A 14834-nucleotide genomic window follows, 5' to 3' on the forward strand; every position below is an offset into this window, starting at 1 on the left:
GGTATTTTTTTGAGATTCAGCGATCTAGAAATAATCAAACTACTTAGTTACATTAATTTTAATGTAAATATATTAAAATTATTATTCGTGATCAAAGATCTGATTTATTTGCATATGAAATTTGCAAATTTGCATATGAAATAGAGTATCACAGTTGGTATCAATAGTATGTTGTGCACTCATTCTTAACCCTTGTGATTTCAGCAAATTTTAGAACAGTGTCTTGTGGTGTCACCAGGTAGTATTTGTTAGCATATTGCATTATGTCTGTGTTGACTTGTCTAGTCCCTTGATAGAGAGGTATTTCTTCTCTGACATGTTATAATCTGGCTGTTTATAACTGCACTCAATTTTTTTTTTCAGGAACCTCAGGCGTTGTATGCTGAAATGAAAACAATTCCAATCTCAAAACTTGACAGAACAGTGTCTGACAAAGCTGTTAAAAAATACATAGAGGATGAAATGGCAAGGTAAGCTCTAAATTGTAATTATTTACTCGTGGAGTTCCTAATAACAGTTTTAGTATTTCTTCAGGAACAAAAAAAAGTTCAGTTTTATTCCCAAATGGGAAAACAGTCAGCTGTTTCAGTAGAAGCAAAAAAAATCCTAGAACTCTAAACCAAGAAGAAATAGTTTGGGTTTGTTTGGTGTGTCATCCCCTTCCCCCCCCCCAAAAAAAAAATAGCTTCGTGTATATTCTACTAAAGATAAATTATCTTGTTTTTTAACTCAGAGAAAAACTGTTCATTCTTTCTTTTTCACTAGACTTCCTGACAAATTATCAGTAACATGGCCTGAAGGAGATGAGTTATTACCAAATGAAACAAGATTTGCTGGTACACCAATAGGTATATTTTTTTTCTCTCAAATGCGAAAAAGTAAAATGTCAGTTTAAAAATATATTACGCACTCTTGTTTAAAAAACAAGCGTACAGAAATCTCCAATCATTTATAATACACAGCATATTTTAAAAGTCCATCACTTTTCCTTTTAAATGCAGGAGCATTAAGAATAGTAATTTTGAATAAAAAAGGAGAAGCAATGCAAAAACTTCCGGGTACAAGCCACGGAGGTTCAAAGAAACTTCTTGTTGAACTCAAGGTTATTTTACATTGTAAGTATTTCAGTATATTTAACTGAGTCTTTATTATTTTAAAAATACATAATGGATAATGTATTTCTTTGTGTATATACATATAATACATACTAGAATTTGATAGATGGATATAGCTGTTAATTTTAATCCCATCAGACTACGTAGTACTCCAAAGCCACATTTCATGAAATGACAATTGCTTCAATGTCAAATGTTTAATGTCTTAATGCTATATTATGATTACATCTTTTGTCACATGTAAGGAGGGCCTATCAATTCCAGGCTGTCTACTTAATAGGCATAAGAACATGGTTAAAATGGATAATGTTTCTGTAATTAACATAGCAATTCACATGAGCTGCATAAAGTAGGGACCAGACTTGTTTAGTATCTACCGTAAAGTCTCTTCAGAATTTTAAAGAATCAAGTTTCTCGTGAGTTACTGTTTTGTGGTTTCCATTTTATGGGTGCTTCACTTAATATTCTTGCATTGCATTTGTTGAAGAATTGCACTCTTTCCGATGCAGCTGAAATTACTCAGTTGTGTGTTGAACACAGAATTAGAACACTAAATTCTCTGAAAACTCCTGCACATGTTGAATATATCTGAAATTTATAGAAACTTAAAATCTTGTTTGCCTTGTTTCTTTCCATATACAATAGGAAAATCCAATTCCTTTATCTGATAAGAGTTGTAAAAATACCTTTCTGAAGCACTGAGGTTACTGTAGTGTACTGTACTTTGTACTGTATATGTATATACTGTATATGTCAAAGGAAACCGAATGCAAGTATCTTAGTTTCAGTTTAGTATATGTGTCGTAAGACTACACGTGACATTTTAATGGCACTTGTTGTATGGGGACTGTCTGCTGTGTGTGTCCATTGTCCAAGGTGGTGTGCTGGGGCATAATGAGGTTGGAATTGAAAACAATGTGTTCACGTAGTACAGATTATCAATTAGTATTTGCAAACAGCCTGGGGGACAAATCGGTGTTTGGCAACCTTAACTAAGGTAGACCATCCTGACTTCAGGATGTATAAACTTGAAAGAGGCATGGCGTTTCTATTGTTTTGTCAGTGTTGTTGCTAGGAGAAATAAAACTAAGTTTGCCCTTTGCCTCCAATCACTGAAAAGTCTATCTTCAGACTTTTCGCATGTCCTGACCACTTTGATTCATTGGTGGAAATTTGTACTTATAACTGTTTTTACTGCTTCCTATCTGAACTTCTGTCTCTAGTCAATTGAGGAATCACTAGTGTAATCCCCCCGTTCTTCACCAGAACAACAAATAAGTCCTGTAAATGACAGTTTGGGCATGGCATACTTGTCAAACTCAAACCCCTAATCTTTCTTATAATATAAAGCTCTCATTTGTACTAATGGTGGTTACACCCATTTGAAGGTATGTGGTTACACCCATATGAAGGCCAACAGCAAACATCTTATAATGTACAAAAAGTTTCTCTTCTCTTTTGAAGCGTGGAATAACTGGCAAAATATACTGTGGACTGTCAAGAGAGTTGAGCTATGAGAAACTTCTTATCTGGTCTGTTACTGGGGAGCCTTATACAAGGTTCAATTAAAAATTAGGGTTGAGAGAATGATAAAGTCAAGGGGTCCAGTGGGGATAAAAGGAGCCGCCAAAGGAAAGGATGGGATAGCAGGAGAACTAGACTGTGAGAAACTTCTTGTCTGGGCCATGGCAGGAGCACCTTGTCCAGGGTTTGGACAAGGGAAGTGAAGGCTCGCAAGACAGCTGGGATATGAGAAATTTTTTTTATCTGGGCCATGATGAGGTGGGGCTTGTAAGGTTTGGCCAAAAAATAAGGTTGGGGTTATGGGTTAGAGCTGAGAGAAGGAGAAAGCTGAAGGGTCTAGGTGGAGCAGGAACACAAAGGGGCTACGAAATAGCAGGATAAAGGGAAAGAGACTGCCTATGGAAAGTGTCTGCCAAAGGGAGGCATGGACTGCCAGAACAGGGCTGTAAGGGGTTTTTTTGTTTTTGCTTTTTTGGATGCGTTGGGCTTTTTCCCGGGCCATCAGTGGCTTGTTTCTCTAAGGGTCACTCTAAAATTTCAGGTTAGGGTTGATGGAAGGGGGCTGCCAGGAAAGGTGGGTTCTGGGAAATTTTTTTCTGAAAGTCATGCCTGGGTGGTTCTTGTCTAAGGTGAGGCTGAGAAATAAGCATTTTTATCTCAGAAGATTATTTTTAAATCACTCCTGATTACTCAATTAAATTGCAGGTACTTCTGTTAAAATACTGAGTAGGTGCTGTGGCAATAGTGAGGCATCTTTTCAGGTTTTTGAGCTCTTCAGCAAACTGTTTTCATCACTGGAATATTTATTTTAGAACTTAGTTGGCTGTTCTTCTGACCAAACAATTATCTTGCCGCTTCCCTCCTGTAAACCACAATGGGAGATGCTGTTCGGATGCATCTCTCTCTCTCTCTCACGCATGCACCATTGAATTCTCCCAGTTCAGGAAGGCTATGGCTATTGGCTGTTAATATGTCATTTGAAACAAAATTACAGATGTTTTTCCTTTCTGTATGGATTCCTCCATGGATTTATATTATACCATAGCAGGGACATTTAGTTATCTGTTGTTTTCAGAATATTATACATGGAAACCTTGTTCATAAGAGAAGCAAACATTGGTGCCGTAGTAATTCTGTAAGTAGAAGGTACCTTTTGTCTTTAGAAGAACATTTGTTTCCAAAAGGTTTCAGACAATAAACAAAAAAACCCCTGCAACAATGAATAAGAACTCTCTTCTGTTTCTGCATAAGGAAAAACAACCAAATTTAAATAATTAGCCTCAGGTTTGTATTTATTACAAAACCTTACAGTATCTATAAAAACTTAATTTCTTGTGCTGTTTGCAGTACACAGTTTGCACCAAGTGCAGCCTTCTGTGTCTCAGTGGTTGTAGGGATACTGGTAATACTCATAAATATGTCTGTGTGGAAGTGTCAAGAAAAGAACATGGTAGTTAGGAAGTCCTAATGGTGCTTTCTAGCAAAACAACAGAGGAGAATTCATTAATCACTACTAATACAAAGTGTTTGAAGGGCTTTTCCTCTACCAAAGGGAAAAATGGAGAAATTCCCAAGAAAATTCTAAATCTTTGCATGTGGCTCCACTGAAGTAATTCAGTCTATTCAAACAAAACATCCGGATGTTTTTTCATCACGGAGACCACAACAACATTGGACATACCTGATAACTGTCTTGCGCAGAACTGCTCTTGGGATTGTCTCCTCTTTCAGAAGAGAACATCAGAACATAACAGCCCTGCCTTTAAAAGTCAGGGGTTTCTCACTTGTTCTCTTCCAAAATCCCATTTGTTTTATTATCGTCTTTTGTGTATCACTGTGCACAGAAGTATTAGACTTTCTTCACTTCCTATAGATAAATCTCCACCTTAGATTATCAGTCTATATTGGGGCAATACAAGAAGAAAGGTGTACATCTTCCAGGTGTGCATCTTGCATAATACAGACTTTCAGTTTAACTTGGTGGCAGCTGACACTGCAAGAGGAAAACTTCACTCACTTGAGAAGTTCTGTTTTCTCAGTCTTAGTAACTACTAAAGGTGGAAAAAACCCCAGTATAGAAAACTAAATTAGCTCTTAATACAAAACACCATCAAAATTTACTTTAATAACCCAATATTGCAGAATTACACATTCCAAGAAATACACCTAAGAAAGTTGACAACTGTTACTTATTTGGTGCAAGAACAGGGTCTGAAACAGTTGTACTTAGCTATAGAACAATGTATATTTTTTACTGCATTTTTTTTATTCAGTGTAGTCTTATTACAGTCACATCCGGTATTTATTCTAAATTATATTTTTTAAAACAAATTTATTAATACCTCTTGACATTTCAAACAGTCACTAAAACACTGCCTCGAAGTTTCAGTGTGTTCTCTTTTTGGATGTGTCTTAATGCTTCAGAAGTGTTTATAAAGACAGAATCAATAATTTGGAGCAAAAAAAGGAATGTTCTTTTTTCCTTGATTATACGTTACGTCAACTGCACGTTTTTACCATTGCTCCCATTTAAGCTAATTTGTTATGGTCATTTGTCAAGTTGATCAGTTGCCAGCGTGGAATGCACAGCCTACAAGTACTCAGACTTAACGGGGAACATGTAACCAAAGAGCTAAAAAAATTTGATTTTACAAACCTGCTGCTTTCAGTTTAACGTGTCTGAGGCTAGCAATTTTTAATTAAAATGGGATTAGGTAGGGAATTATTTTTTTTAGCTGTGATCAACGTGATTAATTGTGAAGCTGAATTTATATTCATTAGATTTAGAAGTGATAGTAATACTTAATAATGAGTGATAGTAATACTTGAAAAAATGAAGAATTATGGTGTAAAATCTAAATACATGTAGCTAATTGTTTGTTTTGCAGCACCTAATGGGAATAAAGAAATAATTTCCCATATCAGTCAGCATGGAGGCAAATGGCCATACTGGTTTAAAAAAATGGGTAAGTTCACATATGCAATATTTTCAGTTTATTTATAATTTTACTTTTTTTACTTTCTAATTGTATTTGTATTTCTGTTTAGAAAATCTTCAGAAACTTGGAAACTACACCTTGAAACTGCAAGTAGTATTGAATGAAAGTAATGCAGACACTTATGCAGGAAGGCCTCTACCATCTAAAATATTTAAATTTACTATTATAGGTAAGAATTCCAGTCATGACAATTTTCTTCTACTTTTAATGTTTCTGTTTGATCATTGCATATCGAAGTTATTCATGTTTTAGTTGAGGTAATTTTCAGCACTGAAAAGTAGCATTTGCATGTCAAATATGAAGTATTTTCAGGAAAAAATGATTTTTTTTTCTAATAGGTTTTGATCTCACCTGTAATATGTTGGCTCTGCTATACAGTCAGTTTTACCAAAAAGTGAAGTGTTGATGGAATCAAAAGCTTTTTCCTCATGTGAACTTTACTAAATATATGTAGTAAAAATAAACTTTTACTTAATTAGAATCACCCTTTTTCCTCATGTCATCAGCACAAGTATTTTTTCATAAAACTATTATTCATTAGGCCAACATTCATGCATAAACCACAGAGAGAAACTCTTTCAAAAACAGGTTATGCATTTAAAATATGCATGTTGAGATTGAAGTCATCTTTTTTTTTTTTTAATTTTTTTTTAATTAAAAGTAGTATCCTATGCAAAACTAAATTCTCATTCAGTTATAATGGGTGTGTATCTTTGGATTAACCATCATAAAATACTTACTGGAATACCAGAATAGAAATAATACTATTAAATATGTCTGGTGTTACTCTGTCTTGCCATACACTCTGGAATGTATGTATGTGGCCTAAAATAGTATGTGACTGATGATATCTTCCCAAGAAAATTAATAGATTCCAATTTTAATGACACTGTTGAAGACCGTAAGTTCTACAGTGTACGGTTACATCATGTTTCTGGTGCAGCCTTGCTAGTCCTGTTTCTCTCATCCTCTAAGATGTTAATTTTATTTCCTAATTTATTTGTGTGCATTTATCTGTTAGTGGCTGGTTAGTTTTTGTTTATAAGCCTTTCTTGGATGACTATAAACTCTTCAGAAGGGATAGGCAGGGAAGGGGAGGCAGTGGGGTAACCCTGTACGTTAGGGAGTGTTTTGATTGTCTAGAGCTTGATGATGGTGACGATAGGGTTAAGTGTTTATGGGTAAGAATCAGGGGGAAGGCCAACAAGGCAGGTATCATGGTGGGAGTCTGTTATAGACCACCCAACCAGGATGAAGAGGCAGATGAAATATTCTATAAGCAGCTGGGAGAAGTCTCACCATCACTAGCCCTTGTTCTCGTGGGGGATTTCAACTTACCAGACGTCTGCTGGAAATACAATACAGCAGAGAGGAAACAGTCCAGGAGGTTCCTGGAGTGTGTGGAAGATGATAACTTCCTGACACAGCTGGTGAGTGAGCCAACTAAGGAAGGCACCCCGCTGGACCTGTTGTTTGTGAACAGAGAAGGACTTGTGGGTGATGTGATGGTTGGAGGCCATCTTGGGCATAGTGATCACAAAATGACAGAGTTTTCGATTCTCAGAGAAGTAAGGAGGGGGGTCAGCAGAACTGCTACCTTGGACTTCTGGAGGGCAGACTTTGGCCTGTTTAGGAGCCTGGTTGACAGAGTCCCTCGGGAGGCAGTCCTGAAGGGCAAAGGAGTCCAGGAAGGCTGGACGTTCTTCAAGAAGGAAATCTTAAAGGTGCAGGAGCAGGCCGCCCCCATGTGCCAAAAGACACATGAGCCGGCGGGGAAGAAGACCGGCCTGGCTGAACAGAGAGCTTTGGCTGGAACTCAGGAAAAAAAGGGAGAGTTTATGGCCTTTGGAAGAAGGGGCAGGCAACTCAGGAGGACTACAAGGATGTCATGAGGTTATGCAGGGAGAAAATTAGAAGGGCCAAAGCCCAGCTAGAACTTAATCTGGCTACTGCCATAAAAGACAATAAAAAATAATTCTATAAATACATTAGCAACAAAAGGAGAGCTAAGGAGAATCTCCATCCTTTATTGGATGCAGGGGAAACATAATGACAAAGGCTGAGGAAAAGGCTGAGGTACTTGATGCCTTCTTTGCCTCACTCTTTAATAGTAGGACTGGTTGTTCTCCGGGTACCCAGCCCCCTGACCTGGAAGACAGGGACGGGAAGCAGAATGAAGCCCCCGTAATCCAAGGGGAAATGGTTAGTGACCTGCTACACCACTTAGACACACACAAGTCTATGGGGCCAGATGGGATCCACCCAAGGGTACTGAGGGAGCTGGCGGAAGTGCTCACCAAGCCACTTTCAATCCTTTATCAGGAGTTCTGGCTAACCAGGGAGGTCCCAGTTGACTGGAGGTTAGCAAATGTGATGCCCATCTACAAGAAGGGCTGGAAGGAGCATCCGGGGAACTACAGGCCTGTCAGTCTGACCTTGGTGCCAGGAAAGGTTATGGAGCAGATCATCTTGAGTGCCATCACATGGCATGTGCATGGACAACCAGACAATCAGGCCCAGTCAGCATGGGTTTACGAAAGGCAGGTCCTGCTTGACTAACCTGATCTCCTTCTATGACAAGGTGACCTGCTTAGTGGATGAGAGAAAGGCTGTGGATGTTGTCTTCCTAGATGACTTTAGTAAAGCCTTTGACACTGTTTCCCGCAGCATTCTTCTGGAGAAACTGACTGCTCATGACTTGGATGGGTGTATTCTTCGCTGGGTAAAAACCTGGCTGGATGGCCGGGCCCAAAGAGTTGTGGTGAATGGAGTTCAATCCAGTTGGCGGCCAGTCGCAAGTGCTGTTCCCCAGGGCTCAGTGTTGGGGCCAGTTCTGCTTAATAACTTTGTCAATGATCTGGATGAGGGGATCGAGTGCACCCTCAGTAAGTTTGCAGACGACACCAAGTTGGGCGGGAGTGTTGATCTGCTTTGAGGGTAGGAAGGCTCTGCAGAGGGACCTGGACAGGCTGGATCGATGGGCCCAGGCCAACTGTATGAGGTTCAACAAGGCCAAGTGCCAGGTCCTGCACTTCAGCCACAACAACCCCATGCAGTGCTACAGGCTTGGGGAAGAGTGGCTGGAAAGCTTCCCGACGGAAAAGGACCTGGGGGTGCTGGTTGACAGCTGGCTGAACATGAGCCGGCAGTGTGCCCAGGTGGCCAAGAAGGCCAATGGCATCCTGGCCTGTATCAGAAATAGTGTGGCCAGCAGGACTAGGGAAGTTATTGTCCCTTTGCACTGGTGAGGCCGCACCTCGACTACTGTGTTCAGTTTTGGGCCCCTCACTACAAGAAAGACATTGAGGTGCTGAAGCACGTCCAAAGAAGGGCAGTGAAGCTGGTGAAGGGTCTAGAGCACAAGTCTTATGAGGAGGGGCTGAGGGAACTGGGGTTGTTTAACCTGGAGAAAAGGAGGCTCAGGGGAGACCTCATCACTCTCTACAACTACCTGAAAGGAGGTTGTAGCGAGGTGGGTGTCAGTCTCTTCTCCCAGGTGACAAGTGATAGGACGAGAGGAAATGGCTTAAAGTTGCCTCAGGGGAGGTTTTAAATTGTATATGAGGAAAAATGTCTTCACTGAAAGGGTTGTCAAGCATTGGACCAGGCTGCCCAGGGAAGTGGTTGAGTCACCATCCCTGGAGGTATTTAAAAGATGTGTAGATGTGGTGCTTAGGGACATGGTTTAGTGGTGGACTTGGCAGTGCTAGGTTTGCAGTTGGACTTGATGATCTTAAAGGTCCTTTCCAACCTAAATGATTTTATGATTCTCTGAAGAAGTTTTATTTCTTCTTGCTGAAAAGCCCTCATTTCTGGGGAAAATAGGCATGTATTTATGAAAAAGGGTAAAGCTGTAGACTAGTTTGAAGTTGCTCTTTCTGTCCAGAAATATGAAACACAATTTGTTTTTAAATTATAAAGGAGTAATATGTTATCTGTAAATGAGATTTCATAGGATTTAAAAAAAAAAATCTGTCCTTTTGATTCTCTACATCGTAATTCATCTTAAAGAAAATCTGTAGTTATTTACTTGCTAAATTAATTTGCAAAAATACATGCTAACTACAGATATACATCCCCTGCTCTGTCTTATCACCAAGACTCATCCTTTTATGTAAGTGTGCTTGTATATAGTAATCAAAAAATTTGTGGCCTACATACATTAAAATATAGATCTTCTCTTGGTCTCTGGTTCTTAGTCTCCAGTTCAAAAGGAAAAGTTTTGTTCAGTTGTTTTGCCATGCTGTGACTTTGCCTTTTTCTGAAGTGGCAAAAACCAAGCTGAAATTAAACTGGGAATGACAGGGGAGGAATAGAGTTACCAGCAGCCCTATGAGGGAGTGATGGACTTGGTTGACAAGCAGAGGGCCTAGAGTGATGTGACAGAAAAATGGGGCTGAATTGGGCTCACCTCCAGCATTTGCATGTATGCAAGGAAATGCCTACAAGGCACCATTATGGAGAAATCGCCAAAACCCTTTCTGGGAAATCAGCATGGTTTGGTGCCTCTCTGAACTGCATGTACACTAGTGCATGCAGCATGGGGAATAAACATGATGAGTTAGAGACAGCAGGGCTATGGTCTTGCTAGAATCATGGAGTCGTGGTGGGATGGCTCACATAACTGGAATGTTGCAATGGATACAGGCTCTTTAGGAAAGACAGATCAAGAAGGCAAGGAGGTGAAGTTGTCCTTTATGTAAGAGAACATCTGGAATGCACGGAGCTCTGCCTGAGGATGGATGATGAGCCAACTGACATCTTATGAGTGAGGACTAAAGAGCAAACCAGTATGGATGACACTGTAGTGGGTGTCTGCTATAGGCCACCTGGCCAAGAAGAACAAGTGGATGAGGCCTTTTACAGACAGCCAGAAGCAGCATCATGTTCGCAGACCTTGATCTTCGTGGGGGACTTCAACTGTTCCGATATCTGCTGGAGGGACAGCACAGCAGGGCATAAGCAATCCAGGAGGTTCCTGGAATGCATCAATGACAACTTCCTGACTCAAGTGATAGAGGAACTGACAAGGAGAGGTGCTCTGCTGGACCTCATACTCACAAACAAGGAGGGGCTTGTTGGGGATGTGAAGGCTGAAGGCAGTCTTGGCTGCTGTGACCATGAGATAGTAGCGTTCAGGATTGTGAAAGGAAGAAGGAGGGCAAAAAGGAAGCTCACAACCCTGGACTTCAGAAGAGAAAACTCTGGACTCCTCAAAGATCTGCCTGGTGGAGTTCCATGGGATAAGGCCCTGGACAGAAAGGGAGCCCAGGAAATCTGGTTAATATTCACAGATCACCTCCTCCAAGCTCAAGTCCAGTCCATCCCAATGAATAGGAAGTCAGGCAAAAATGCCAGGAGGCCTGCATTGATGAACAAGGAGCTCCTGGCAAAACTCAACACAAAAAAGAAGTATATAGAAGGTGGAAGCGGGGACAAGTAACGTGGGAGGAATACAGAGACACTATCCAAGCATGCAGGGATGGGGTTGGGAAAGCCGAAGTCCAATTGGAATTGAAACTGGAATCGCTGGCAAGGGATATCGAAGGCAACAAGATGGGCTTCTATAAATACATAGGTGACAAAAGGATGACTGGGGTAAACGTGGGCCCACTGTTGAATGAGGCAGGGAACACAGGACATGGAAAAGGCTGAGATACTGAACACCTTCTTTGCCTCAATATTTACTAGCAAGACGGACCTTCAGGAATCCCAGGCCCCAGAGACTGATGGAAGGTCTGGAGCAAGCAAGAGATACCCTTGGTAGAAGAGGATCAGGTCAGGGAATACCTAAGCAAACTGGTGATACAGCTGGCTGATGTCATTGTGAGGCCACTCTCAGTAACTGAATAATTATGGCAATTGGGAGAACTGCCTGATGATTGGAGGAAAGCAAATGTCACTCCTATCTTCAAAAAGGGCAAGAGGGAGGACCCACAGAACTACAGGGCAGTAAGCTTCGTCTCGATCCCTGGGAACGTGATGGAGCAACTAATCCTGGAAACCATTTCCAGGCACATGAAGGACAAGATTATCAGGAGTAGTTAGCATGGATTTACCTTCTATGATGAAATGACTAGCTTAGTAGATGAGGGGTGAGCAGCAGATGTCTACTTAGACTTCAGTAAGGCTTTCAGCACTGTCTCCCATAAGACCCTCATAGAGAAGCTGATGAAGTATGGGCTGGATGAGCAGACAGTGAGGTGGATGACAACTGGTGGAATGGCTGGGCTGAGAGAGTGGTGATCAATGGCATGAAGTCTAGTTGGAGGCCAGTAACTAGTGGTTACCCCAGGGGTCAATAGGGTCAATACTGGGTCTGATCCTGTTTAATGTCTTCCTTAATGGTCTGGATGATGGGGTAGAGTGTACCTTCAGCAAGTTTGCTGATGACACAAAACTGGGAAAAGTAGCTGATAACACCAGAGAGTTGTGCTGCCATCCAGAGGGACCTCAACAGGCTGGAGAAATGGACAACCTCATGAAGTTCAACAAGGGGAAGTGCAAAGTCCTGCATCTGGGGAAGAACAACCCCATGCACCAGTACAGGCTGGCGCCTGACTGACTGTAAAGCAGCTTTGCAGAAAAGGACCTGGGGGTCCTGGTGGACAACAGGGTGAACGTGAGCCAGCAGTGTGCCCTTGCTGCGAAGAAGAGCAACAGTGTCTTGGGCTGCATTAGAAGGAATGTTGCCAGCAGACTGAGGGAGGTGATCCTTCCCCTCTACTCAGCCTCACCTACTGGTGAGGCCACAACTGGAGTACTGTGTCCAGTTCTGGGCACGTTACACTACAACACAGAGACATGGACATACTAGAGAGAGTCCAGCAAAGGGCCATAAGGATGACGAAGGGACTGGAGCATTTCTCATATGAAGAAAGGCTGGGAGAGCTGGGGCTGCTCTGCCTGGAGAAGAGAAGATTCTTGGGGATCTTATCAATGTCTATAAATACCTGAAGGGAGGGTGCAAGGAGGACAGAGCCAGGCTCTTTTCAGCGGTGCCCAGTGACAGGACCAGAGGCAATGGGCACAAACTGAAATGCAGGAGGTTTCCTCTGAACATCAGGAAACACTTTTTTACTGTGAGGGTGACCGAGCACTGGCAGAGGTTACCCAAGAGGTTGTGGAGTCTCTATTCTTGGGGATATTAAAAAGCTGTCTGGACATGGTCCTGGGCAGCTGGCTCCAGGTGGCCCTGCTTGAGCCAGGGGCATTGGATAAGATGACCTCCAGAGAAGCCTTCCAACCTCAACCATTCTGTGAGCTTTATCTACAAGGGGGATGGGGAGGGGGGAAGACAAAAAATAATACTTCTTTGTATTTAATATTAAAATGGATATTTTCATCACAAGTTCGGGAGGTAGAGCTAACATCTGTTTCCAGAAGATCAAGAAAAAATAGATGCTTTTGGTAGCCACCTATTTTTTTTCCACAAAACTAGAGGCCTTGAATGCAAACCCTTTAGGCAGAAAAGAGTTTTTTATAGTATATTCTTCCAAAAGCTTCTGCAAAAGTATTATTGGCAGAATAGAAAGAGGTATTCTTGTATGATAATACATAAAAAATGTTTGGCATTACTTGAAAAGAGTAATTATTTAAACATATGTCTGAAATCTTGAGACTTCAATGCCAAGTTACTTCTGTGAAGTTCCAAGAAAAGAGAAAAAAAAAAAAAATCTCTTTCTCTGAACGAATACATAAATGAACATTGTCTGCTCCTTCTTTATCTCTTTATCAAAGCAAAAAGAGAATCTTAAAAGTTGCAAAGTTGCATTCTGTACTTCAAAAATTCTTTTTCAATAGTATTGTGACTTTCCCCAGCATGGCAGCCTTCAGTTAAAGGTTCCTTTGGCCATAACAATTGAAATGAACAAATCTTCTCAGAAAGGAATATACACTCTAAAAATCTAATGAACTAATAGTTTGGTACTTTTAACACAAGGGGTACCAAAAGCAACTTTTGCTATCTGTTGCTGCTTTTTTATTTAGTCAGAAGATAATTTGACATTTTTAATATCTTCAGTCTTGAAAAGTGAATATTTCAAGTCTTTATTTTGGCAATGTTTTGTGTTGTCTCAGAGGCAGCCATAAATCCTCACACTCGTTATTCCAAAATATTAACATTTGTGTGACCTTTTACGTATATAGATTCTAAAAATCCAGAAAAGAACAATTAAAATCTAAACTGAAATCAACAGCTTTTTTGTCTGAGAAACAAATTATTTTATTTCTCTAACAGCAGGTTGTTGCTCAGTGTTTACGGTTCTTCTTGGTAAGCTAAAAAATCATCATAAAAGCCAGTTAAAACTGAACTTCCTAAGTCAATCTCTAAGCTTTGTTGTTTTAGTTCAGACACGTTCTTTTGTTAGCTATTCACTTTGACAGTGCAGAAGTTATTTTACTGTTATTTTGACAAATAATTTTACAGTTTTATCATTCACTTGTAAACAAAATTGTAAACATTGTAAGGTTGAGGTCTTTCTGTTGTTATTGTAACCAATAAATAATTTGGATCAATACAAGGTAACATTTTCCCTCCCCCCATGATTGTCACATCTCTTGTGCAAAAGAAGATCCCTGATAGTGACACCTGTAGGTAGTGAAAGTAGTTGTTAATCTGAGTCCAGAATAATTTGATAGGATATTTATCTACCATTTAGCTCAGCACTGCATTGCTTCTCTTTTCAAAGGTCACTTGGCCAAGACAGTTTGATTCCACAAAACGTTACTCTGATTTACAAGCTCCTATTTGTACTGCTCTGGTCTCATTTTTTTAGTGCCTAATTGGAGGCAGTCTAACGGGGCCAGATTTCATAGGAAGGATGCACTCGTGTTTCTTTTTCAAATACTCATCATTACTCATCTTTATCTCTCAAATTTGAGATAGTTGTAGAACAAAAATGTTTTGTTGCATGAATGATTTTATTTTAACAGAATTAAAGCATTTATATGTTTAAGAAAAGCTATCTACAAGGAACTTGTCCACTTTCAGGTGCTATATTGATGTTCTAAGTACTTTGGAAGTTTTGGCTGTCTGTTATGCTTCTTATACCGTAGTCTACTGCTATTATATTTTAACTATTGTTTTTATGTTAGTGTAAGTTAAAAAAAGAGGATCAATCAGTAAACCATGATTTTGGTTACAACAGTATTCTGAACAGCCTATTTACTTTGAGGCTGAAAACCACTTGACTTA

At 40.2% G+C, this 14834-nt stretch overlaps 1 protein-coding gene across 1 annotated transcript in view; it reads left to right on the top strand.

Annotated features, from left to right (window-relative positions):
* SMCHD1 (structural maintenance of chromosomes flexible hinge domain containing 1) overlaps window positions 1–14834 on the top strand; it is a 100278-nt gene that overhangs the window by 36333 nt on the left and 49111 nt on the right. The window contains exons 15-19 of the mRNA XM_076329886.1: window positions 364–470; window positions 766–848; window positions 1002–1115; window positions 5528–5605; window positions 5688–5807. Of these exons, the coding sequence (XP_076186001.1) occupies window positions 364–470; window positions 766–848; window positions 1002–1115; window positions 5528–5605; window positions 5688–5807 (502 nt within the window). The remainder of the gene's footprint in view (window positions 1–363; window positions 471–765; window positions 849–1001; window positions 1116–5527; window positions 5606–5687; window positions 5808–14834) is intronic.

Source organism: Aptenodytes patagonicus, chromosome 2 (assembly GCF_965638725.1).
Source record: "Aptenodytes patagonicus chromosome 2, bAptPat1.pri.cur, whole genome shotgun sequence".
Taxonomy (NCBI): domain Eukaryota; kingdom Metazoa; phylum Chordata; class Aves; order Sphenisciformes; family Spheniscidae; genus Aptenodytes; species Aptenodytes patagonicus.